The 27,478-nt window shown below is 41.9% G+C and overlaps 2 protein-coding genes across 2 annotated transcripts; one reads left to right on the top strand and one right to left on the bottom strand.

Moving 5' to 3' along the window:
• The first annotated feature begins 6,830 nt into the window (after positions 1 to 6,830).
• LOC115105487 (SH2B adapter protein 2) lies at positions 6,831 to 21,236 on the top strand. The gene is made up of 9 exons (XM_029627591.2): positions 6,831 to 7,200; positions 13,139 to 13,866; positions 14,156 to 14,257; positions 16,474 to 16,565; positions 16,828 to 16,913; positions 17,000 to 17,146; positions 17,236 to 17,432; positions 17,784 to 17,955; positions 19,337 to 21,236. Exons 2-9 carry the CDS (start codon positions 13,366 to 13,368, stop codon positions 19,657 to 19,659), a joined length of 1,620 nt encoding a protein of 539 aa, XP_029483451.2. The 5' UTR covers positions 6,831 to 7,200; positions 13,139 to 13,365; the 3' UTR covers positions 19,660 to 21,236.
• A 1,191-nt stretch (positions 21,237 to 22,427) lies between these two features.
• LOC115105486 (uncharacterized) lies at positions 22,428 to 25,595 on the bottom strand. Its single transcript, XM_029627590.2, has one exon. It carries the CDS (start codon positions 25,583 to 25,585, stop codon positions 24,407 to 24,409), a length of 1,179 nt encoding a protein of 392 aa, XP_029483450.1. The 5' UTR covers positions 25,586 to 25,595; the 3' UTR covers positions 22,428 to 24,406.
• Between the last annotated feature and the right edge of the window lie 1,883 nt (positions 25,596 to 27,478).

The following is a 27,478-nucleotide window of genomic DNA, read 5'->3' as shown; positions in this document are numbered from 1 at the left end:
AAAAAATAACCCACCATATCGAATGTTGGTATTTATAAAATTGTACAGGAATTTCATTTTCCTATCTTCGTGACTTTTTTAATGCGACAGGTAATTCAACAGCATGAAATGGTTGGATGAAAACCTGGTTACTGTCACACAGTTGTTAAATTATTTTCATAAATAAACTCAGCAAAAAAAGAAACTTCTTCTCATTGTCAACTGCGTTTATTTTCAGCAAATTTAACATATGTAAATAATTGTATGAACATAAGATTCAACAACTGAGACATAAACTGAACAAGTTCCACAGACATGTGACTAACATAAATGGAATTGTGTCCCTGAACAAAGGGGGGCTCAAAATCAAAAGTAACAGTCAGTATCTGGTGTGGCCATCAGCTGCATCAAGTACTGCAGTGCATCTCCTCCTCATGGACTGCACCAGATTTGCCTGTTCTTGCTGTGAGATGTTACCCCACTCTTCCACCAAGGCACCTGCGGGTTTGTGGACATTTCTGGGGGGAATGGGCTCTTCGCTCTTCGCTAGCCATGGCAGAACACTGACATTCCTGTCTTGCAGGAAATCGCACACAGAACGAGCAGTATGGCTGGTGGCATTGTCATGCTGGAGGGTCATATCAGGATGAGCCTGCAGGAAGGGTACCACATGAGGGAAGAGGATGTCTTCCCTGTAACACAGTGTTAAGATTGCCTACAAGGACAACAAACTCAGTCCGATGATGCTGTGACACACCGCCCCCAGACCAAGACAGACCCTCCACCTCCAAATCGATCCCGCTCCAGAGTACAGGCCTCAGTGTAACACTCATTCTTTCGAAGATCAACGCGAATCCGACCATCACCCCCGGTGAGACAAAACCGCGACTCGTCAGTGAAGAGCACTTTTTGCCAGTACTGTCTTGTCCAGCGATGTCCATAGACGACGTTGTTGCCAGTGATGTCTGGTGAGGACCTGCCTTACAACAGGCCTACAAGCCCTCAAGCCTACAAGCCCTCATTCCAGCCTCTCTCAGCCTATTGCAGAGAGTCTGTGCACTGATGGAGAGATTGTGTGTTCCTGGTGTAACTCAGGCAGTTGTCGTTGCTATCCTGTACCTGTCCCGCAGGTGTGATGTTCGGGTGTACCGATCCTGTGCAGGTGTTGTTACACGTGGTCTGCCACTGCGAGGACAATCAGCTGTCCGTCCTGTCTCCCTGTAGCACTGTCTTAGGCGTCTCACAGTACGTCTCACAGTATTGCAATTTATTGCCCTGTCCACATCTGCAGTCCTCATGCCTCCTTGCAGCATGCCTTAGGCACGTTCACGCAGATGAGCAGGGACCCTGGCCATCTTTCTTTTTCTTCTTTTTTCTTTTTTTTCTTCTGCATGTTCATTAAGTGTTTATGGTTCATTGATGGGAAACAGTGTTTAAACCCTTTACAATGAAGATCTGTGTGAAGTTAATTGGATTTTTACGAATTATCTTTGAAAGACAGGATCCTGAAAAAGGGACGTTTCTTTTTTTGCTGAATTTATATGATGCATTCACTTTGCTTTGTCTCCCACCGGTTGTATAGTTGAGAGCTGAAAATGTAAAGGTCCACAAATCAAGAGAAATTTCAGATAGACCTAGTTGATCTCCTTTTGCCTCATAATCTGATGATAAACTTCTTGAGCCAAAATATTAATGTCACAATGGAACTCTTAAAATATGTTTTAATCTTTTGAGGCCATATATCTTGTAATATCTTGTCATGGTTATTTGTTCAAATTGGACTCGGAGCTGATTTGTTTGACAGAATCCTGAACATATTTCGATTAGTATCAACAAACAACATAAAGCTCCCCCAATGTTCCCATAAGAGATAAAAATAGCAGCTTTCCTCACATTGGCCCCACTAGCTCCCCAGGCAAATACAGACGACAAAAAATCCGGGGTTAACTTTCTGTTTAGCCTCTGCACAACATTGATACATTTGTTACATTGATATTAATCTCTGTTGAACATGTGTGAGGATATAACTCAGACTTGTGCTGTGCAATATCTGTCCATATATGCAGTACAGTGACACATGTTTGAGGGTAAATAGAGGATCTATATATAGAGGATATACAGTACAGCGCATTCGGAAAGTATTCAGAACCCGGTCATTTTTTCCCCTCATTTTGTTATGTTACAGCCTTATTCTAAAATGGATTAAATGGTTTGTATCCCTCATCAATCTACACACAATAGCCGATAACGACAAAGCAAAAACAGAGCCAAAATATATATATTTTTACAAATGTATAAAATAAAAACCGCAAATTATCACATTTTACATAATTATTCAGACCCTTTACTCAGTACTTTATTGAAGCAGCTTTGGAAGTGATTACAGCCTCAAGTCTTCTTGGGCACACCTGTATTTGGGGAGTTTCTCCCATTCCTCTCTGCAGATTCTCTCAAGCTCGGTCAGGTTGGATAGGGAGAGTTGCTGCACAGCTATTTTCAGGTCTCTCACGAGATGTTCGATCGGGTTCAAGTCCGGGCTCTGGCTGGGACACTCAAGGACATTCAGAGACTTGTCCCGAAGCCACTCCTGCATTGTCTTGGCTGTGTGCTTAGGGTCGTTGTCCTGTTGGAAGGTGAACCTTCGTCCTAGTCTGAGGTCCTGAGCAGGTTTTCATCAATGATCTATCTGTACTTTGCTCCATTCATCTTTTGATCCTGACTAGTCTCCCAGTCCCTGCCCCTGAAAAATATTCCCACAGCATGATGCTGCCACCACTGTGCTTCACCGTAGGGATGGTGCCAGGTTTCTTCCAGGCGTGACTATTGGCATTCAGGCTAAAGAGAATCTTGGTTTCATCAGACCAGATAATCTTGTTTCTCATGGTCTGAGTCCTTTAGGTGCCTTTTGGCGAACTCCAAGCGGGCTGTCATGTTCCTTTTACTGAGGAGTGACTTCCGTCTAGCCACTCTACCATAAAGGCCTGATTGGTGGAGTGCAGCAGATATGTTTGTCCTTCTGGAAGGTTCTCCCATCTCCACAGAGGAACTCTGGAGCTCTGTCAGAGAGACCCTTTGGTTCTTGGTCACCTCCCTGAACAAGGCCCTTCTCACCTAATTGCTCAGTTTAGCAGGGCAGCCAGCTCTAGGAAGAATCTTGGTGGTTTCAGACTTCTTCCATTTAAGAATAATGAAGTCCACTGTGTTCTTGGGGACCTTCAATATTGCAGAACTTTTTTGGTATCCTTCCCCAGATCTGTGCCTCGACACAATCCTGTCTCGGAGCTCTACGGACAATTCCTTGGACCTCATTGCTTCGTTTTTGCTCTGACATGCACTGTCAACTGTGGGACTTATATAGTTAGGTGTGTGCTTTTCCAAGTCATGTCCAATCAATTTAATTTATGTAAATAAGCCATTTCTATTTTTTATTTGAAATACATTTGAAAACATTTCTAAAAACCCATTTTCGCTTTGTCATTATGGGGTATTGTGTGTAGATTGAGAATTTGTGTTTATTTAATCAATTTCAGAATACGGCTGTAACGTAACAAAATGTGGAAAAAGTCAAGGGAGTCTGAATACTTTCTGATTGCACTGTAGGGCTTTTATGTAAGTTTCTCTTTCATTCAGTGGTCTGCCATGTGTTCTCCAATGCTCACCATCTCCGTTTTTTGCAACAGTGTTTTCCGAGGTGCATATTTGAATGTTTTCTTACATGTTCAGTGGGTTCCAATTCAATTGCAACATGGCAATCCTTATCTATTCGGTTTGTTGCACGTGGGTTTTCTGAAGTACGTATTGTATTGTATTGTATTGTATTGTATTGTATTGATGTTCAAATTCTTCCAATTCAGTTATAACATGACAATCCTCTTCTTTTCTGTTGCCAGGATTCATAGCATCTCCTCGGCTTCCCAGCATACACGCACTTGGTCACAGCTCACCCTTTTGGAGCGTACTTTGTCGTTTCCATGGGAACAGTACAATGTGAAAATGCCATGCTGAGAAGTGAGAACTTACCTCACCAATGACGCCATATGATGTCTTTAGAACACACCACCCTGATTCCTCGGCAAGGCAGTTTGGCTTCAGCCACAGCATGTGACAAAGGCCACCCAATAAACCTCATGCCCGTGACGGTGTTGTAGCCATGTCTAATCAAACAATGATGGGTGGTGCCTGAAGATCGGGCGGCACAATGGCAGGCCTCAATGTAGCCTGTATGTACTGTTGACTTCTTTTGACTTAACCATCAGCAGTCCTCTCCTCTGATACGTACACACAGAAACAAGCAGTGACCCCCGAGCTCTTTTATTTTCTGCCTTTCACCATGCATCCTCTATTTGCATCATGATTGTTTTTGACAGAGTCTGTCAGTTGGTCTCTTTGCCAGATCTCTGTCTGACTGACCTCCATCTGGTGTGTGGACACACATTGGCAAGGCAACACAAAGGGTTAATGATACCCAGCCTAGTGTGCCAGGTCGATCTCACAGGCAGGCCACATAATGACAGCCACGCAGCTAATAACACAAGATTGGCATATGGGAAGTAAGTTATTATCATAGCAACGTTCAACTTCAAAGCCTTTGTGGCTGGGGGCAGGAGTGCGTGTGTGTGTGGGTGTTTGTGCATGTGCGTGTGCGTGTGCGTGGGTGCATGTCTGCCTCTGCACTGAACCCTCTCATGTGGTGTTCCTGTGCCCGTAAGTGGAGACAGCTTGGAGTAATTATTCTGCCCAACTGGCAAAGCATGCTTGATGCTGATAACATGGCTGAAGTTGGGAGGCTGGGCTGCTCTGTGATTTGGATCTCCTAAACTGCTTATTGACTTGTTTTACAGGGACCTTTCACAAAACATTGACTTGAACACATTGGTGCTCTATAAAAATAGAAGTTGAAGGTTTTATGTAGCTACATAGGAAACACCCACTGCAGTTTTGGTTCCGAGGGGTTTCTTCTCTAATCTTTTACTACAGTACTGTGAACGATATAACATTAGTCTTGATTACATTAGTCTTGATGTGCTGTATGATGTAAGCTGTATGGTGGGAGGATCAATTGAGTCCAGATGCTGCCGATGATGCCAAGGGGTAGATTGGACAAGGTTGAGATTGTGTTGAGATTGTGTTGAGACAGGGTACTGCGTAATGTGGACTGTGTTACCTTTTTGGGCGACTGTCAGACTGTGCTGGATGCGGGGGGAGATCTCAGCTCCGATAGGGCCTCTGCTCTCAGGCCCCCAGCTCTCCCTTGGTCTCTGTGACTTCCTTTTCCCCTTCCTCCACTCTTCTTTGTTTCTTCATTGTGTGTCAGTCCACTGGTGGCTTTATCACTCCATGTCAGTCTGGGCTCTTCAGCACGCAACCTTTGCTGTCCGCCATACCTGTCACAACCATGCTCCACAGTTTAGGTTAGAATGGTTGAGAAAACATGACTGTAGGCTTGGTGCCTTGTCAGATCCTCAACAGTCCACATTCCCTTTCAGTTCAGCAGATTGATGCTCACGTCAAATCAAGTGATCCTTCATTATCCAATGAAGGGACATTAATTTGGCTGCTGGTTCTCATCAAAATAGACCAAATGGATCTCAGCGATCAATTGTCTTCTTTTACCATCTTTGAATGAAGGACTTGTGTTGAGTACCACATGATCTTAGCAGAGGTCCTTGCTCTATACCCCAATGTTCTGCCCTGTATTCTGCTGTTTTGCGCTTCTCCATTCCCTAAGTAATATGTGATATGATCTGCCTCGCGTGGATAAAAATAGCCAGTGGAATTGGTTTCCCTGCTGACAGAGCAATGCTGTTGGATGTACAGCACTGTTTAGTGTCCGATTAATGTCTTCCCCATTACTGAGGTTCAGCTCTGAGGTCATTAGCACAATCTATTGCTCTGTGGAGAGCACAGTGTATGAGGCTGTGCTCAACTGTGTTGAAGAGCCCAAAGCTCACAGAAGTCACTGTGACATTAAAACAGGAAGCGGTGCTGACCCAGTGAGACAGAGGAGCATCCTTCTCTGAGAGGCTAAATTACCCGCTCCTCTCCTCTGCCCTCTACACCCCTCCCCCCTACATACTACTCATGGGATGGGATGCTGTTTATCCAACGGTAAGAAGGCTTGCTTCCCTAGCCACTGTGTGTGTGTGTGTGTGTGTGTGTGTGTGTGATAATACTTTTTTCCCAAAGTCTCTGAGGCCATTTTAGAGAGCTAATAGCCTAATGACTTGTGGCATTCTTTCACATGACATTCCTTTGTCATGCCAATACTCTGTTTTATCCTACATCTATTGAGCAGCGTGAAAAGGCCTATCGACAATATAATAGAGTTATGAGTTGAAACAGTGACTAATGTAAGACTATTGTAAGTGGTCTTCCTTTGTGTTTACCAAAACATGTAAGTAGGCTCTGTCTAATAGAGGCTACATGTAGACTAATTTTCTCGGAATGTAAGGGGTTTCAAATACTTACATACAATCTGTAATCATTTTTGTGTATATTTTTGTGTGAAAGTAGGAAGTGGGCTAAAACTCTGGTTTTGTTGAGCTATGTAGACTAGAGCCAAAACTCCATCTTGTTTCCTTTAATGGCCCAGTGCAGTCAAAAAACGTGATTTCCTATGTTTTATAAATATTTCCACACTATGAGGATGGAATAATATTGTGAAATTGTGAAAATTATGATAATGCCCTTTTAGTATGCGAGTTGTTTGAAAAGACCTGAGTTTTGGCCTGCCTGGTGACATCACTAGGTGGTAAATTGGTCAATAGACCAATAGGAAATAGAGTTCCTAAACTCTCTGCCAATAACAGCTAGTTTTCAGTTTTCCCCTCCCCACTCAGACCACTCCCAGACAGTCCTAGCAAAATTCTTGTTTGAGAAATTGCTCATGCTATGAAGATATTTCTGTTTCTTTTTGACCATTTTATTTTCAAACAATCACAGTAGGGTACTTAATTGATACCCAGAAATGATTTGATATTGATATTTTTAAAAAATGACTGCATTGGACCTTTAAACAAGGCGGCATTGATCAGACTACCCACGCTGTGCGGCGCGCGCTAGTGTCTGTTCACTTTTGATGAAGGGGGACACGTTGAAGTAGCTATAGGCTTCCATAGAAATGATATTTTTGTGACTGATAATCCATTTCCTAACCTGTCGTAATTCGTTAAATAAGAGGACAAAGACAGACAATGCTGCGAGTATACTGCCGATGATAAGGTAAGCGTTCGTTGATAGACTTAATTATAATTACCCATCTGAGTCAATTAGCGGTATAACCTATACTGTAGGTAGTAATTACTTTACCGATTAGAACGTGACTGATTTAATTTTGATTAAATATGCGACTGTTTTGTCCTCGAGCTCGCGATGGAAATGCAATTGATTTATGTATGGCTTTTGAAGTGCCGCTCCATATTGCGAGTGTCTCCACCAAATTAACTCGCTCAGAAGCGTCTATAACCGCATTATGAATCCCTCAAGGGTTCAACTGTGGGACATGTAACAGAGAAAATCATATCGACTAGGTTTTAAAAAATTATATATGAAAGTAAACTGAGTGTGAAACGGTGAATTTACTATGAACTCATCGGTGTTGGTCTATGCATCATCCATCCATGACACTACATAGCCACCATCAGTCGGTGTCACACTACTTATAAAGGCTATAGGCCGATTTATAAAGTCTTCATAAGCACTACATGGTCTAAATGCTTCCTGTATCATTTAGAAACAGAAAACTAAAATAAAGTGTGAACATTTGGCATAACCATTTTCCCTTAATAATGTTTTCTGAAGCATATAGGATTTCTTAAGTGTTTGTGAAGGCTTCATTATGCCTTAAAACATGGTTCATTTTGGACTGATGTTTTAAAGTTCTGGCCGGATTCAAAACAGAATTTATGCAGAACATGATCCATTCTGTTTTCTTGGCATATAAATAACACCACCTAAAATGTGTGAACAGACAACCTATTCCATAGATATCCAAGAGGTCTGGGTCTTTATGGCACAGGAGGTAGTGTGGTTGTGTTTTGACAAAGAGTCACTGGTTCAACCCCCACTCCAGATATTCCACTCCAGTTGCTACATTCTGATTGACTCACTTCAATTCTATGAATGTGCAAAATTCCCCTCCTTCTCTTTGTTTTTCATAATTCTTATCTTTGGGACACAAAAATGTCAGAGTCATGATGATATGATATGAGAGACAGTTAAGCCATAACATTCCATATCTCTACTGTTATATTATGCATGAGAACTTCATCTACCAGTCAATACATGTTTGGTATGCTTTGCCATTGATGTTGGTCAAAGCCTTGTCGTCTTGATCTGAGTGGAATGTTTTTGTTTCATTCAGGCCAGTGTTTGCCTAAGTTACATTCATGAATTGGATTTTGGATCTGCCTCAAAGCCACATTGGCCATGTATCTAATTGGATGCTGTTGAAAATTATATTTCTCTGTGTGTGTTTTGGTGATGCAGTTACATTATGTTTATGATTGTTTAATTCTGCCCTCTGTGCAAAACATGTTGTGTGTGTGAGGGAGTTTTAGTTTGCTTAGTGAAATTGCATGCGTGCGTGTTTGGTTATGCTCACTTATTTGTATGGGCATTTATTGTGTGTGTGTGTGTGTGTGTGTGTGTGTGTGTTTGGCCAGCTGCTTTTCTGTGTGTGGGTGGAGTGGTGTCAGAGGTCTGAGCCACTTACAGTTACTTCCTGTCTCTGCATAACGTTGTATAAGAGAGGGGGCGCTGGTCAGGAGTGATCATGTTTCTCCTCTCAATACACACACACACAACACACACAAACTGTGCTGCCGGCATGAAAATCATCTGCTCAATAACATAAATTAATTATCTTTTCCCCAACCAGAACTGTATAGGTAATGGACTGCCATAGGAATTGCCATGAAAGAACCTTCTGTCATTAGCAGAAATGTCACTGAAAATATTACAGAAACAGCACTAGAAATGTGCAGGAAATTTAGGGGCAGAAGTAACTGATGCCAAATTGGACTCGCCGCATAGAGAATGTCCATGGTTTGTAAAGCTGAGGGGCCCTTTGGATTTCTCCACACTAACTAGTGAAGTTAGAGAGGAATGTGCTCAATGTCCCTCAGTGCCCTTATACTGTCTCAGGTTTGGCACACCGTTCATTAAATGTTGAGATGTCGGATGTGCTCTGCTGATTTTTTTGGGGGAGAAAAGGACTCAATATTCCTTCTCAAGTTCCTCGAAAACAGAGGAAGGGGAAGTTGTATTAGCTGAGCATTTCAGATCTGGGTGGATATTAAACACCTAGTTTAAAATCTAAAAGATATTAGAATATTTATTTTAGACTCTAAAGACCCCTGCTGTGAAGTGAAAATGTTAGTTTGAATAACAATTATATTTTTGTCCTGAGGTCCTATGAGTACAGATTCAGTAAGTTGTGTGGGTATCTGCCATCTTAACTCAGGTCAGAGAGAGAGTGTATGGAATGTTCATAATGGTATCTAGGGACTCATTGGCATCGTTGCCAATGGTTGATGGGATTCTTTAAATTTGTCTTATGAAGCGGAAATAACACCACCTGGTAAGAGAATCTGCATTGGACTGTATCACTGGAAGCAGAGCGGGAATCAGAGTGATAGAAAGTTTGTACTTTTTAAAATTCTAGAAGCCTAGTTACATTCCAATTTAATCTGTTGCGCATTGAGTTTTAAAATCCACAGAAAGTAATCAAACCATACCAGAGACTAATGTGGTTGGGATTCACACCAATTTACATTTTGACCTACGCATGTAGGTCCTATGCTTTCCTTGGTCCCAATTCCAATTAACCAGCCATAAATCCAAAGATTGTCGCTCATATAGTGAGGACCTGGCAGTTAACCTTCTCACGTTAAGCTTCTCACACTATCCTTCTGTTAGTAATGGCTTTAAATGCCATATCTGGCTAGTCACTCACTCACTCACCCTCACTCATCAAATCAAATCAAACTTTATTTGTCACATGCGTTGAATACAAGTGTAGACCTTACCGTGAAATGCTTACTTACAAGCCCTTAACCAACAGTGCTGTTCAAGAAGAGTTAAGAAAATATTTAACAAATAAACTAAAGTAAAGAAGTTACACAATAATGTAACAAACAATGCAAAAGGACAAAAAATAAAATGACCCCCATTGGCACTGTATAAATTGACTTAAAAATGCATCCCTCCTAAATCCTTCCCTGACGATGTAGCTTGTTCTGTTCCAAACCAAGTGGCGAGGCTGCAGTTGGACTGAAACACAGACTCCTGATTGTAGCTTTAAGGGATCACAGATAGATGAAAGCATTGGGTGGTCCTTGCTTTCACTTATTCAATCACATCTCACTGGGCACATCACCTTATTTCAACGTGGATAATTGGGTAATATTAAGTTTAGACATTGATCAATGAGATTTACAACCTATATTCATTCACCTACTCAAAAAGTTAGTTGAATTTCCAACTATCTAAGCACAAGATACATCTCCTTCAAATGTTGATATTTGGTTGCATTGACAACCAAACACAATTCAATATCACTTTTGAAATACAAAAATACAATTTGAATTGTTAGGTACTACTGTACTTTTTGGAGCTAGGAACACTAGCATTTCGCTACACCCACAATAACATCTGCTAAATATATTTATGTGACCAATAAGATTTGATTTGATAAATAGCCTATTAACTTGTTAACAAATTATATGTTGGATTCACGTCTCCATCTCAACCAAAAATAAAAGTTAAAGAATGGAACTAAGCCATTAAGTCAATAAATATCATTACATTTTGAATCAACCAGAGCTTGAAACCCTAAGTGTATTGTATTGTCTATTTTTAGTTTAATTCTTGGTTGAATTTGAACAATAGATGATGATGACTTTCCAAATTGTATATAGGCCTAAATAGCATCATTGATGATATATGAGTGATAAAGTATGGTCACGTTTAATTTGCTCTATTAAGCCTACCCTTTTGGAATGACTTTGATAGCAACAGTGAATCTATTTCATTTTTTAAGTGGAGATCTTTGTCTCAACAATCATTCTCACGATAGCACATTGGGAACAGTCTGTGACCGCTATCATAGCTAAGAAGGGCTTGCTTAAAACTCTGAATGGGAGATCAAAGAGTAGTTGTAGGTAGATCAATTCTCCAATAGGAGGTGCTGCCCAGCCTATTGATTTTTTTTCAGATAGTGGATATAACATTGAAGATCTGACGTTGTTTTTGAAATTGACATTTGGTTACCATGACGATCATCATGTGGTAGAAATGTCACCCTCAAAATGAACAGTTTACGTTGATGACTTTTTTTCGAATCCAATGTATTTTCCATGTAGATTCCACGCCACAATACATTGACAAATTACGTTGAAACAACGTTGATTCAACCAGTTTGTGCCCAGTGGGATACTGGTACGCGAACAGGGCCTTGAGTGAATGAGGACATATTTGATGAGCATCTCAAGCAATGAGACGATGCATTTTGTTGTAACATTTTGCAATATGATAATATTCCACTTCACTGTGTTATCTTCCAATGATGGATCTTTGATCAGGTGACTATATAATGTTTTTTTCCTCCCAGACAATTTACATTTCCTGGAAGGCGACACTGTATTCATACATTATTCAGACATAGGAACCAGCATAGAAGTAGTGATCAAACCTAACTCATACCTCAGTCTCATAATGACGGATGTTCACTGTGACAATATCACACACACACACACACACACACATACACACACAGAGAGAGAGTTGGGGGAATGAACCCAAACAAAAACTGTACGAAATGTAAGAACATCAACATGGATGATATGGAGGGTTGTCTATTTATTCATCCATAATAATTACATAAAATATGTTTGACTGCGACTCTATCTACTATTGAAAAGCATCCCTTATCCTCGAATAACAGGAGAATCTCCAGACTCATCATAATGTACTGAGTTTGCGACCACACATATCCAGTGAATAACTGTATCTCTGCCAGAATGACAATAAAAGTGCTAACACAGACGAATTCTGTGATAACTGTCGTTTTGTGCAAGGTTGGCAATGACAGTGGGGGGGTTGTATTTTCCTTCTGCCCATGGTGACAGGGCCCCTCACTAGCGTTTGCCACCTATTTTTTTAAAGACCATCTCGTTGTGACAGGCACAGCCATTAGAAGATAATTAGGCTGAAATCTCCCTTCGCTCGTCATAAAAGTCCAATCAGTAGAGACGTTGATTCAATGTGAGGCGGCCAGCTGCCCAGGCCTGATCGTCTAGCCCATCTAGCCCCGGCCCTGATACCATTAATTGGACCTCTTTAATATTTATGGATCATCTTTAAGATAAGGAGTTATGTATTTCTCTCCTGCTGAGCCCTTATTTCAAAGGGTGGCTGTTCAGTGCTAGGTGATAACCCCCTGCCATTGTGCCGGAGAGAAATCTTGTCACATTTTGGCAGCTTATCTGCTAGGCTGCAGACGAGAGCACAGCATGTGTACAATTACAGACTAGGACCTCCTTCATTGAAGACAATGTGAAATAGCAAATAGGTAATTTTCTTTCTCGAGAAAGTCAGCAAATGTTAGTATAACGTCAGTGTTAAGGAGTAGTCTTAGTCTGGCCTTCCTCCTACTTGGGCCTCCTATCCTTTTTCCCAATCTTTTTTCTCTCTGTTCAAAGCTTCATTAAACTTTGAAGCTGCATATTTCCCTTCCCGGCCCCCACTGCCAAAGGGCAGTGATGCATGTGTCTAAATGGTCAGGGAGGAACCAGATAAGGTGTACTTGCAGTTTGCTTCTCCCAAAAAAACAATTTTATATTTAACAAAAACCTATCAGTTGAAAGTGATATTCAAACCAGGGCTTGTATTGGACCGGTACACAGTCTTGTATTGATTGTAGTCTGTCGATGTTAGCGTATGGATGAGTATCATGTTACAGTCTCCCACATGTGACAGGGAGTGTCACATGTTTTTGTTTGAGATTAGGATTTTAGGATAGGCCGTCATATCAGGTAGGAGGGGATGTAAAATGGAGGTGTCTCTATAACAGCACACCAGAGTATCCACTATGAAATAATGAGGGTATCCTACAATAGAATTCAGCTCCCTCATCTCTTCTGACCTTCTCTATCCACAGATCTCACCAGCCGAATGCACTGAGGAGGACTTAGAGCAGGATTGAGTGAGGAGGAACTCTCTCAGTTCTGTACTCAGAATTATTGGGTGTGGCTTAGGGCAGAGCTGACTTAGCCAATCAAACCTGAGGAAGTTCCCCTGACAGCCTGCTGTCCTAAGGGGGTGACTGTTAGTTCTGCTTGCACCTATAGTATTCCACTGGGCCCTCCAGCCGCTCCCTGGTCTCTGATGGAGGGCAGCCCAGAGAAGCAGAAGCCCAGCCCACGACACCGGCCCAAACCCAGGGGCCCCTCCACACTGACTCTGGGCCAGTCCCGCAGCACAGAGGACCTATCTGAGGGCCTCCCCAGGGCCAACTTTAGGAAGGGCTTCTCCCTACGTAACGTCAGCCTGTGTGTGGTGGACGGGGTCCGGGACATGCTCCAGAGGAGCCGAGGAGCCTCTCCAGAACCCCGCTGCAGGCTCAACGGGGATACGGGAGGGTGTTGGAGTCCCCGCCTGCTGCGTATGCCCCGGGGATCCCGCTGTGCTGCCCTGAGGCCCCTGCCAGCTGAGGTGCAGAGGGAAGGAGCCCTGCGTTACATGGTGGCAGACGACTCGCACAGCATGGGCAGCAATGCTCAGTGGCAGAAGTGTCGTCTGCTGCTGAGGAGGATGAGAGCAGGAGGAGAAGGAGGAGTCACTGAAGGGGAGGGGGGATTCCTGCTGGAGTTCTATGTGCCCCCCAAGGTAGGTTCCCTGGTCCGCGCAGAAGTTGGCTTGAGCTTTGATTGGTTATCTCAAACTGTGAGAAAGGCACAAAGCAGAACCAATCAGTAAAAAAGCACATCCTCTTCATTATCAACGCATCGTTCCAACAACATCAACATAGCCTTTCCAGACACTGAAGTCAGGAGGACTTCGAGTTAGTTGTCAGCCACTAGTGAACTATATGAATTATGGTCAAACTACCAGTGAAAAATAGATTTCTAACAGTGATGCAGTGCTAAATTGAACTTGTCTTTTTTCTCTGACCCAGTCGTCCAAGCCCAAATTGAGTGTTCCTCTGACAGCCGTCATGGAGGTGCGGACCACCATGCCACTGGAGATGCCAGACAGGGACAACACCTTTGTCCTCAAGGTCAGCTTTACTTGTAATGTCAGTACATTTTTATCACAAGTGTACAGTTGAAGTCAGAAGTTTACATACACTTAGGTTGGAGTCATTAACTTGTTTTTCAACCACTCCACAAATTTCTTGTTAACAAACTATAGTTTTGGCAAGTCGGTTAGGACATCTGCTTTGTGCATAACAACAATTGTTTACAGACAGATTATTTCACTTATAATTCACTGTATCACAATTCCAGTGGGTCAGAAGTTTACATACACTAAGTTGACTGTGCCTTTAAACAGCTTGGAAAATTCCTGAAAATTATGTCATGGCTTTATAGAAGCTTCTGAGAGCCTAATTGACATAATTTGAGTCAATTGGAGGTGTACGTGTGGATGTATTTCAAGGCCTACCTTCAAACTCAGTGCCTCTTTGCTTGACATCATGGGAAAATCAAAAGAAATCAGCCAAGACCTCAGAAAAAAAAATGTGTAGACCTTCACAAGTCTGGTTCATCCTTGGGAGCAATTTCCAAACGCCTGAAGGTACCATGTTCATCTGTACAAACAATAGTATGCAAGTATAAACACCATGGGACCACGCAGCCTTCATATAGCTCAGGAAGGAGACTCGTTCTGTCTCTTAGAAATGAACGTACTTTGATGCGAAACGTGCAAAACAATCCCAGAACAGCAGCAAAGGACTTTGTGAAGATACTGGAGGAAACGGGTACAAAAGTATCTATATCCACAGTAAAACGAGTCCTATCTCGACATAACCTGAAAGGCCGCTCAGCAAGGAAGAAGCCACTGCTCCAAAACCGCCATAAAAAAAGCCAAAGCACGGTTTGTAACTGCACATGGGGACAAAGATTGTACTTTTTGGAGAAATGTCCTCTGGTCTGATGAAACAAAAGTAGAACTGTTTGGCCATAATGACCATCGTTATGTTTGGAGGAAAAAGGGGGAGGCTTGCAAGCCGAACAACACCATCCCAACCGTGAAGCACGGGTTGGAGGCATCATGTTGTGGGGGTGCTTTGCTGCAGGAGGGACTGGTGCACTTCACAAAATAGATGGCATCATGAGGGAGGAAAATGATGTGGATATTCAAGCAACATCTCAAGACATCAGTCAGGAAGTTAAAGCTTGGTCGCAAATGGGTCTTCCAAATGGACAATGACCCCAAGCATAAAGTTGTGGCAAAATGGCTTAAGGACAACAAAGTCCAGGTATTGGAGTGGCCATCACAAAGCCCTGACCTCAATCCTATAGAAAATTTGTTGGCAGAACTGAAAAAGTGTGTGCGAGCAAAGAGGCCTACAAACCTGACTCAGTTACACCAGCTCTGTCAGGAGGAATGGGCCAAAGTTCACCCAACCTATTGTGGGAAGCTTGTGGAAGGCTACCCGAAACGTTTGACCCAAGTTAAACAATTTAAAGGCAATGCTACCAAATACTAATTGAGTGTATGTACACTTCTGACCCACTGGGAATGTGATGAAAGAAATAAAAGCTGAAATAAATCTTTCTCATTTCACATTCTTAAAATAAAGTGTTGATCTTAACTGACCTAAAACAGGGAATTTTTACTGGGATTAAATGTCAGGAATTGGGAAAAACTGAGTTTAAATGTATTTGGCTAAGGTGTATCTAAACTTCCGACTTCAACTGTACGTAGGCGTTATGACATAACAGTCAGGGTTACCAAATGCTCTGTATGATGCAGATTGGCGTAATGAACCAAACAGTGAAAGACTGTCTGAGTACAGTGTCTATGTAGATAATTGAGTCCATCACTCTGTATACACTTGTCAAACACGTCTTTTGTAGTAATCAATGTCAATGCTTTTTGCACAGTGAGTGATAAATATACAGAGATGCAGTTGACAGAGAGACAAATAGTCGGCTGAGGTAAACCACGGACCATATTGTTCAGCTAAGCTCTTGTCAGTAGGCTAAAACAGGCTTCTAATATGGTACCATCAAGATATGTTCTGCTACATTCACTCAATTATAGGTTGGCCTATATATAGTATATATTGAAATGATCTTATATTCGTCAGTGACCTTCAGCCCTGTAAGAACTACGTTTGATAGATAAATATGTGCTTGTATAATAGAACTTAACCATCTGTATCATTTGGTTTCTTTATACACCTATCTAATACTCTCATATCTACACAAGTGTCTATTCAATTTGGAATGTGCTAATCTTGTGCCTAATCCAATGCTTGTGTTGCAGGTGGAGAATGGAGGAGAATACATCCTGGAGACATTAGACTCCCTGCAGAAACACTCCTGGGTGGCTGACATTCAGGACTGCATAGACCCGGGGTAAAGAGAAATACCATTACACTCGCTTCTCTGTGATCTAGGGGTGAATCTTAATGAAGTCTACAAGTGCAAGTAGATTCCTTCCCTTCTCTCTGTTCCTGCGCTGATGTGAAAGCAAAATCCCAGTGGGCAACCACGATATTGCTTTCATCGACCTTGTCTTTTCAGATTGACAGAAGACTATTGTACCTTGTATAGATGATTTTATGCAGTAACCATCAAACCCGTTCCTTCTCATCCCCTGTTTGTCTTCTGTGTGCAGGGACAGTGGAGATGACATTGAGCTGACGTCTTGTCCTCATGGCCAGTTCCCCTCGGTGTCCACCTGTAACTGTGAGCTCACGGCTAGTGAGTATTTATTCACTTTAATTGGTAATGATAACTCAGCATCTGACTGTATAGGGTAACTCCATGCTCTCTCTATGTCCACCCAGACATACCCAAGACCCCTCAGCACCGTGCTGGTCCTTGTGGCCCCTCAGGGCCCCGCTTTCGGACCCTGTTGGCCTCCCCATTGCACCCCACCCATGTCCCCCTAGAACGCTTCCTCCAGTCACTGGAGTCCAACAGGCCTGGAGCAGGTAATGGCCAGCTCTCTCTGTGGAAAGGCTGCTTTTTGCTAAGACAATATTGTGATAAAATGTGCTTATATTATGCTTCTCACCCGTAGGTGAAGGAACACCCCGCTCTGAGATGGACACCTCTCTGACCTGCTACCCATGGTTCCACGGTACACTGTCTCGAGTGAGTGCTGCTCAGCTGGTGTTGGTGGGCGGAGCCCGGAGCCATGGGCTCTTTGTGATTCGCCAGAGTGAGACACGCCCGGGAGAATACGTCCTCACCTTCAACTTCCAGGGCAAAGCCAAGGTACACTCAGACGCAACCTGGTTCCAAACTAGTCTCTTTATCTGGCCGGCTGCCCATTCACTCAGGGTTCCCCTTTGCATCACAAGGGCAAAATGTATGTGAACCACATGCTTCCTCTGCTGAGTATTGGCCATATGGCCTTGATTCATTAAAACAATTATTCACCCAAAGATTCCCTTGTATTCCCCTGCTAGTTCACCCAAATTGATCTCATCTTATGGACACATGAAAGTAGTCTAGCAACGATCCAAGATGTGTGTGTTTACTAAGCTACAGCTTAGCATTAGCATTGTTGAACGCAAGCCAATGGTAGAAATACCTAACAGCATGCCTCTACCTCCCTGTGAGCAGCACCTGCGTCTGTCTGTGGACTCTCAGGGCCAGTGCCATGTGCACCACCTGTGGTTCCAGAGCGTGGGGGACATGCTGCAGCACTTCCACTGCCACCCCATTCCGTTGGAGTCCCGCGGGGCTGCAGATGTCACGCTGCGATGCTACGTCCAGACACAGCGCAGCCGCCCAGGTAACACACGGGCTAATGCTGTCTTACTGTTTGAGATATGTCAAATGTAGGCTATTATGATTATAATAATGTCCAACATGTCCAAAAACAATCCCTGCATTCCTTGATTCCTGACCCATATCTAACCTCTCATCTTAAATGTGTTCAGTCAAGCATTTACATTATCGAAGCTACAAAAAGGGTTACCTAGCCGAACAGTGGTTTTCAAAGAAAAAGTAGTTTCAAGCCGACAAATGAGTCTTTTAGGAAAGATCCACTGGACTAGGCAAGCATAAGGAATTGAGGATCACTCTTCCAGGCTGATGTCTTTTTGATGATTCACCACAAGGGAAGGGAGAGGCGAAAGAGACAAAGGGCACTTTTAGTTGTCCTAATCCCTTTTTCTCTGGCTCTCCCTCTGTAGGATTACCTTCTTTACTCAGTGCTGCTCTCTCTTCCCTCACCTGCTCCAATTGTGGCCAATCCTCTCACTGTGGCCAGTCCTCTCACTGTGGCCAGTACTCAATTGTCATAATCAAGTTAAAGTCTAAAAGTATTTGGTTTTAAATATGCTTAAGTATCAAAAGTAAATGCTAAAATTGACATAAGAATCAAAAGTAAAAGTATAAACCATTCCTTATATTAAGCAAGACCAGACGACACAATTTTCTTTCTTTTTTTATTGACGGATAGCCAGGGGCACACTCCGACAATCAGACATAATTTACAAACGAAGCATTTGTGTTTAGTGAGTCCGCCAGATCAGAGGCGGTAGGGATGATCAGGGATGTTCTCTTGATAAATGTGTGAAGTGGACCATTTTCCTGTCAAAATGCAACGAGTACTTTTGGGTGTCAGGGAAAATGTATGGAGTAAAAAGTACATTATTTTCTTTAGTAATGTAGTGGAGTAAAAGTAAAAGTTGTCAAAACTATAAATAATGAAGTACAGATACCCCAAAAAACGACTTAAGTAAAAAATACTTTAAAGTACTAAAGTACTTTACACCACTGGCAACCCCTCTTAGGGCCAGCCTTTCTGAATTAATTTGGTCTCCTGTTTTGAAATATCCTCCTTCACAAATCCTTCCCTATGTATCACTAAAACCAGTCCTCTTGTTTTGTTTTTATCTTATGTTGTTTTGTATTATTACCCCCTGAATATAGAACATAGAACATCATATTATTGTAATTGCAATTTCTGACTTGATGCTGCTGTGTTCCAAGCTCGATCTATGGTAGCCTGATCCACCATCCTGACCGCTGCGTTTTATTTTAGTTCCACAACAGAATGTAAGCTTGCAGAATGTAAGATCAGGATTGCCGAACAAGGTTAGATCTATGGTGCATTTGTCTGTGTGTTTCAAACATGTCTCGTGTATCCGTTGGGTTCCTCTTTGCAGAGCTCTGTGTGTCTCGGATGTCCACCCCTACCAGAGAGCCTGGCTGTCGGAACGGCCTCCACCAATTGGCACAATTCTTTCCCGGAGTCTTGCAGCCAGTTGGTGGATCTGTGGACTCTCCTCTTCCCCCTAGTTCCCCTGCTCTACCCCGCATCCTGCCTCCCTTCCCCAGACTAGAGGATGGGGGTGATGGTGGCTTACGGAGCCGCAGTGGCAGCATAGAGCATCTTCTACCGCCCTCTGGTGGCTCAGCTGATGAACAGCAGGAGACTGAGGGAGCACAAAGAACAAGAGCAGTAGAGAACCAGTACTCTCTCTACTGAGGAACCTTGACGTCATCTATGACTCTGACAGCATCAGGATCAGATATCTGTTTTGTCAAATGGATTTTGCAGGTGGTGGAACAGGTTTGGAGAGCCTTTACGCACAAAATATATTGATGAATAAAAACAATATAGTGGTTTGATTCATCCTGAAAGTTGTCATATTCAAGTTTAGTCCCTGAAATATTGGATGGTGGAAAAAAAGTGTACAACAGGGGTTGAACAATAGTCCTATAAATCTACCCTAATCCTCACTAATCATGGAACTGTATAACAAAAGTCCAGTCGTAGTGAACTGTGCGCCAGGCTCCAGGTTTAACCTGCTATGTGTGGTCTGAGTTCCATAATGATTCAAATGGCTACATGCCCCAAATTATTCCACAACGTTAGCCTATTATGACCCACTAATGCTAGCGACCCTCAGGAAACACACGGACGTGACAGATTAAAGAAAGGTAAGGTAATGGAATGATGCCAAATGTAAGCTACAAGAAAACAAACACTAAAGTGACACTTGTAAATGTATCTGGGTATAACTGACAGTTGCTCCTGATAGAGGTTAATATTTAACATGATACACATTGTAAAAGAAAATGGAGAAAAGCTGTGATTACAACATGCTAAAGCGCACACATCAACTCGGCAGGTTCAGCCCTACAGAAGCTTTGGTCTCCAAATTTCATCCATACAATTTACGAGGGCACAATTAAAATGTTGAATAACGGCACAGCTATTTATAGCCTATTTCACTGTGGAAAAGAGGCCGTAAATCATGTCATGTTGATGTGGTTTTCAGTTTGCTTCCATATGGCTGGTTTCACATTCGTCTCCAGGGATCATAAGGAAAAATCATCTAAAACAGTTGCTGTGCATTTACAATCCCCTTCTCCAAACGTATTACTCATTTACCTAGCTCTTATCAATAGTTCTTTTCAATTTATACATTACAGTGAATGGAGAATGCTGTTATTTCTTTCGGGAAATATAGTTATTTCTAATCGCTCAACCTTATTCATGGTTTTCTCGCCACACCATTTCTTAGACCTCCCCCTCGAATGAATAGCATGCTATTATCATGCTTAATTTCAAGGTAAGAATACGCATAGAGCTAAAAGTGCATAAAAATGAAGTAACGTTCCATTTACGCGCGTTTAACTCTGGTCGGAATCGGGTAGGAATGGATGGGGACTTGCAGTGAACTTGAGATAACGACTTGTGGTAGTTGTCAATGTCATGGAATCTCAGAGCTAACACATGACAAGGAAGAAGAGGATGATACACCCCAGTGGATGGAACTGTTATATTCAACCTCATCCTATTCATCCCTCCCAGATCTCAGTCATCCCCTTTGATCAAGACTGTGGCCCAATGTCTGTACCATAATAAATTGATTCTCTAGAGAGTTTCATAAATCCCTTGGCCCCATGGAGTATTACCATTAGTCAAAAGGGAGCAATATGTAATAAAAACATTTACAGAAATGCCACTGTGCTTGCTACTATGACATGTTTGTGTACCTTCCTGAATAAAATTGTATCAAATGCAAAATAAATGTAAAGGCCCAGTGCAGTCAAAAATGGATTTTCCTGTGTTGTATATACAGTGCATTCGGAAAGTAGTCAGACCCATTGACTTTTTCCACATTTTGTTAAATTACTGCCTTACTCTAAAATGGATTAAATTGTTTTTTTTTACTCTAGTCAACCAAGTTATAGACTGCTCTCTCTGCTTCCACACGGCAAGCAGTACCGGAGAACCAAGTCTAGATCCAAAATAACACCTAGTTTTCAGGTTACATATCCCTCCCACCAGGCTCGTCCAATTAGGCCCCTCAGACCACTCCGACAGTCCTAGCAAAATTCTTGCTTGACAAATTGCTCTTACATAAGTAGCGAGTGATGACGTAGTGCACATAAAAATACATTTTGTGGTTTAATTCTCATGTACCAAAAAAAAAAAGGGTTTCAATCGCATTTTGAACTCTACTGATGATTGCATTATTAAACTGCATGCTTTCCCGATGAGTTGTAGTGGAAAGACAACACAATATGTCATCGCGTGACTCCAAGCTTACTTCGGTATGATGGTTATTATATCAATATTTGTGCAAAAAAGCATTTCCAATAACATTTCTTGCATAATTCATTTTACGACACAAAAAGATAACACCTTGTCTAGTGTTTTGCTGACATTTGGAAAATTTACTGAAAAACAAATTCTGTTTCCATCAGGCCTTTCATTAAAAAAATGATCTGACATGTACTTTACGTGCATAAAAGGTTGGATGGAAACCTGGTTATTGAGATAAAACGGCTGCTTTGGACCTTTAAAGAAAATAAAATTGTCACACTGTCCCCTCTAATTCAATCAAGATGCTGTAGGAGACATCTGGTGGTAAAAATATTTGACTACACTACACTAACCAAACACTTACACTACACTAACCAAACACTTATTATCCCCCATATTTTAAAGTTCGGTCTTTTAAAATGTATACTTACAAGAACATCAATGCATTGCTATTGGGATAATTATAACTACTGGCTAAATTTGCTAACTATAATATTTTTTATATATACATTAAAGCGACCTCAAAAATAGTGTAGATTAGTTCATCAAACATGAATAGGAATACATTTTGAAGTCTGAAAATGTCTGACAAACATTGGTCACGTGCATCTCTACTAGACTGAATTGTAGGGCCGGGACAATACCAGTATCGCGATACTCGTTATTAATCGTGGCAAGAAAACAAAACACGAAGCAGATTTCTTCTTTAGGAAAACAGTCCTAATGTTCGAAACAAACATCATTATGTTGTCATCCAGTCACATTTATTTATTTTCCAAGCTTATAGCACACAATATTTTACATACAGCAGGTTTTTAAAAAGGAAGGGTCTGCTTCATGTTTTAATTTTTCCATATTGCAATACTCGTATCATCCCGGCCCTACTTAATTGATGCATCTGCAGGAGAGAAAATAAACACTATTTATTCTGAACTGTGTAGTACCCATTTTTGTACGGTTCTACAACACTGGAAAGTCCTGTGCTGCTGTAACCCTTATGATTAATCCTCTTTGTATTCAGTATTGTATAAATACTGACACATGCTAATAAAGACCCAAGTGACATTCCTTTTTCATGTGCTTCCATAAGCACACTTTTAAAATAATTTATTCATCTTAAATACATTAAAAGTGTTTGAGGCAGGGAAAATGACATGAGATTGGCCATACATGTTCTTACTTCAAATATCGTCAAGGCACATTTCAACTAATTTACTGTACACAAAGTTATCTTGTCTCTTACTGATCTTAGGTTCCATTTTTATTATTTCTGTACAGGAGCCCAGTACAGAAGCCCACCTAGGGCCCTTCAGTGCACTAGTTCGTTGCAGGAGTCTCATCTAAACTGAATTACCAAACGTTTTCTCAAAAGCACCTTTTCACCCAGCTACAACTGCTGCTCAGCTGGCTGACACCTAACTCAACTCTAGGCGGCATTCTGCTTTATAGGCGGCATTCTGCTTTATATTTGGCATTCTGCTTTATATTTGCTTCGCCCACGACTGCCTCATGTGAAATACAATCCAGACACTGTGTTTCAACGTTTAGAAGCGTCAATAATCATGGCTTGCGATACGGCTTTCGAAACATATGGCCCATACAGTATCCTTCATCAGTGAGAAAGAATCCTTCAGATAAAAAATATACTTACCTATAGGAGTTTTGCACAGATCCATACATCTATGGGTGCCTCCATCCGACGAAATTAAACTTCTACTACACTTCCCGAGTTACGCTTACGCACAGGTGTTCAGAGCATGCTAGATAGCTAATAGATAGCTTCCATCTGTTTTCCTTGAACAAGTGCTGTAAAATGGAGATATGCCTGTGTGGGAACCATAATCCTATTAAGGTGTGTATCAATTGAACCTTTTTTAAAAGTATTTCTCACTGATATGAAAGATAAGGTCCTTATGTTTCCAAAACTGTATCGGAAGCGATGCGTGTTAATGTTCAGACCGAGCAGCAGGGATCTTAACAAAACTCCCCTACAGAAGACGCCTTCATCCAATGACTCTTATGTGTAATGTAATGGAACTGAGACTCATGATCAAGAGCTATCTGATGCCAAGGGCTAAACTTGTGCAGCCAGGTTTCATCAGCTTACTTCCCACACTTAAAACTGTGCTCATGACATACAATTCACTTTTCACAACTTTTTAAAAGCCAAGATGAATCATAGCACCATATTGAACGTTAGCCTATTTAACCATTGCACCGTTCTGCAATTCATTCAACACTGCAGAATCAATCAAAACTGCAATATAGGCCTAAACCAATATGTGTTGGTTCCTCACTGCATCACTTCCTACATCAAACTTCCAACAATTTCCAATTTAAATATTTATATTTTCTAGTGAACTATATGCGAACACACAAGTGATACAGTGCAGTCTTGTGATTGTGGAACAGCTCAACCCAAAGCACCAGTAATCACTCAATCATCAGCATCTATTACATCTATTACAGTATTATTATTGACATATATTCTTAGGTTAAACAGCTTTCATTAGGGCATCTGGATACAGCAAGAATGGAACAGATGGAAACCAGTCCAGGGTGTGTCAAGTTGGCACAAGGCATGTCCCTTACCATTGCATTCAGCCTTCCCATATAAATCCTATAGTGTGGATGAAAAGAATACCATCCTATGCTTGTCCAGCGTCAGTTTGCAAAATCAATTTCCTCCCCGTTTCAAGTTGACCAGAATAGACACCGCTATTATGACCAACACTCCCACAGCCATCTCCATCATCTTGCCCATCTCCTGATCTTTGATGGCCTCTTTCTTCCTCATAATCTCTTCCTTCCTAACTCGCAGCTCCTCCTCTCTCATGAGCTGGGATTTATAGTGGGATTTGATGAAGTTGTCAAAGTCGAAAATGTTCTTGCTGTCTATCCCCAAGGCGGAAGTCTGGCGTGCCTCCCTCGTTGGCTGAGATGAGGAGCTCTTGGTGTCCTTTGCGGAAGGTTTGCTCGCTCCAGTAACGTCTCCCTGACTCAGAATGCCTCGGTCGTATTTCTTCCTCAGTCCCTTGTTGCCCAACACGTTGTAAGCCTCGCTGATGTTGGAGAAGCGGTTCGTAGCCTCTTCACTGCCAGCATTCTTATCTGGGTGGTAGACGAAAGACTGCTTGTAGTAAGCCGTCTTGATCTGAGCTTGCGTGGCGGTTGGAGACACCTGGAGGATTTCATAATATGCCGTTCTGCTTTTATATAGGGGCTCAGACATGTTGCCGTTGCCATAAGCTCTCACAAATAACTGCTCATGAGACTGTCGCAAACTAAAGCGTGACTGTCCGATGGCAAATCGCACCATACACAGAGATCTTCTCTGCTCGCGCCTGGTTTGAGTTATGGTGGCCGTCACGAGACCGTTTCTTATCCAGCTTGAAGCTCTAGAGGCAATAACATGGACTTGTGTGTCGGCCAGGTGAGGTGAACTGAGATAAAACCACCTTGAAGCACTATCGAGTACTCTTATATCCTCACTGTCCGACAAGTTATTCATCCATTCAGAACCTAACTGTAATACCCCCTCACCGCATTTTGATATAAGGTCGTGGCAAAATCCAATCTTAAATCCACCTTCGGTGAGTCTGCTGAGGGACCTTGAGTTCTCCGTTCTTAAAGTCTCATCAGGACTTCCGAGAAACGGCAACCGTGTCAAGTTGTCGGCCCGGGCTGTATTATCATGGTCATCTTGAGCTTCGCCAGACCGATATTCTGTCAGCAAGCTTGTGGCTTGTATTGCGCCTTTAGCTTGGTTTCCCTCAATCCTCAGAGGCAACTGATGATATGTATTTTGAAGAATTCTGTAGACTCCATTACTAAATTTCAGTCTGACCTCCGCCATGTTTGCAAGGAGCTAATAATAACAATTCAAGTTACAGCAACGGGCCAATAAAAACCTTGGTACTTGGAACGCGCACAGAAAGTAGCCAATCAAATGTGAGAAACATGTTTGAGACTCATCACTGCGTAACGTCATGGTAATTACGCAACATTTGTTTCTGGTGTATCTGTACTGTAGTATTTATATTTATTACAACGTTTACTTTTATTTCACTCCTAAAGAAAATAATGTACTTCTAACTCCGTACATTTTCCCTGACACCCCAAAGTAGGCTACTCGTAACATTTTTTATGCTTAGCAGGACAGGGAAACACGAACATCCCTGGTCGTCTCTACTGCCTCTGTCTGATCTGACGGACTCACTAATACACATGCTTCGTTTGTATGTTGGAGTGTGCCCCTGGCAATCTATCAATTTAAAAAACACAACATTGTGCCGTCTGGTTTGCTTAATATAATGAATTTTAAATTACTTGTAATTACTTGTAATACTTAGGTATATTTTAGCAATTACATTTAGCCTACTTTGAATGCCAAGTATATTTAAAACCAAGTATTGTTAGACTTTCACTCAGGTAGTATTTTCCTGGGTGACTTTCCCTTTACTTGAGTCATTTTCTATCAAGTTATCTTTACTTTTTGACAATTGGGTACTTTTTCCACCACTGGTTTCTATGTGTTTGAAGCAATTCCATTTGCTACGTTCCAGCCATCATTATGAGCCTTTCTCCCTTCAGCAGCCTCCACTGCTCCACAGGTACGATACAGACACAGACAAACGCTCTCTTATATTTCCCTATGACCCCTTTTTCTCAGGTCTCCCCTCACTTTCTGCTCTTTGGTCTTTCTTTCTGACCTCTCTGGTCTCTCTCTCTCTCTCTGGTCTCTCTATCTCTGTTCTCTGAACTCTATCTAGTCTTTGACTTTAATAGCCTACTTTAATTTATAGAATGTTTCTTTGGAGGAAGGATTGTTGACACACTCTCTGACGTATTTATTTGGACAGTGAGGCTAAAACGTTTGTCTCTATACTGCAGCACTTTGGATTTGAGGGCAAATGTTTTACATAAGGGTATTTTTTATTCATATCTGTTTTACCATTTAGAAATGAAAGCACTATGTATCTAGTTCCCCCATTTGAAGGTGACATACTCTACCGTTCAAAAGTTTCGGGTCACTTAGAAATGTCCTTGTTTTCCATGAAATGAGTTACAAAATGAATAGGAAATATAGTCAAGAAGTTGACAAAGTTATAAATACTGATTTTTAATTTAAATAATAATTGTGTCCTTCAAACTTTTCTTCATCCAAGAGTCCTCCATTTGCAGCAATTACAGCCTTGCAGACCTTTGGCATTCTAGTTGTCAATTTGTTGAGGTAATCGGAAGAGATTTCACCTCATGCTTCCTGAAGCACCTCCCACAAGTCGGATTGGCTTGATGGGCACTTCTTACGTACCATACGGTCAAGCTGCTCCCACAACAGCTCACTAGGGTTGAGATCCGGTGATTGTGCTGGCCACTCCATTATAGACAGAATACCACCTGACTGCTTCTTCCCTAAATATTTCTTGCATATTTTGGAGCTGTGCTTTGGGTCATTGTCCTGTTGTAGAAGGAAATTGGCTCCAATTAAGCGCCGTCCACAGGGTATGGCATGGCGTTGCAAAATGGAGTGATTGTCTTCTTTCTTCAAGATCCCATTTACCCTGTACAAATCTCCCACTTTACCACCACCAAAGCACCCCCAGACCATCACATTGCTGCCACGATGGTTGACAGATGGCGTCAAGCACTCCTCCAGCATCTTTTCATTTTTTCTGCGTCTCACGAATGTTCTTCTTTGTGATCCGAACACACCAAACTTAGATTCTTCCGTCCATAACACTTTTTT

Source organism: Oncorhynchus nerka, linkage group LG22 (genome assembly GCF_034236695.1).
Source record: "Oncorhynchus nerka isolate Pitt River linkage group LG22, Oner_Uvic_2.0, whole genome shotgun sequence".
Taxonomy (NCBI): domain Eukaryota; kingdom Metazoa; phylum Chordata; class Actinopteri; order Salmoniformes; family Salmonidae; genus Oncorhynchus; species Oncorhynchus nerka.
The sequence above is the reverse complement of the archived record's forward strand: the minus strand, read 5'-3'. Positions and strand labels throughout refer to the sequence as shown.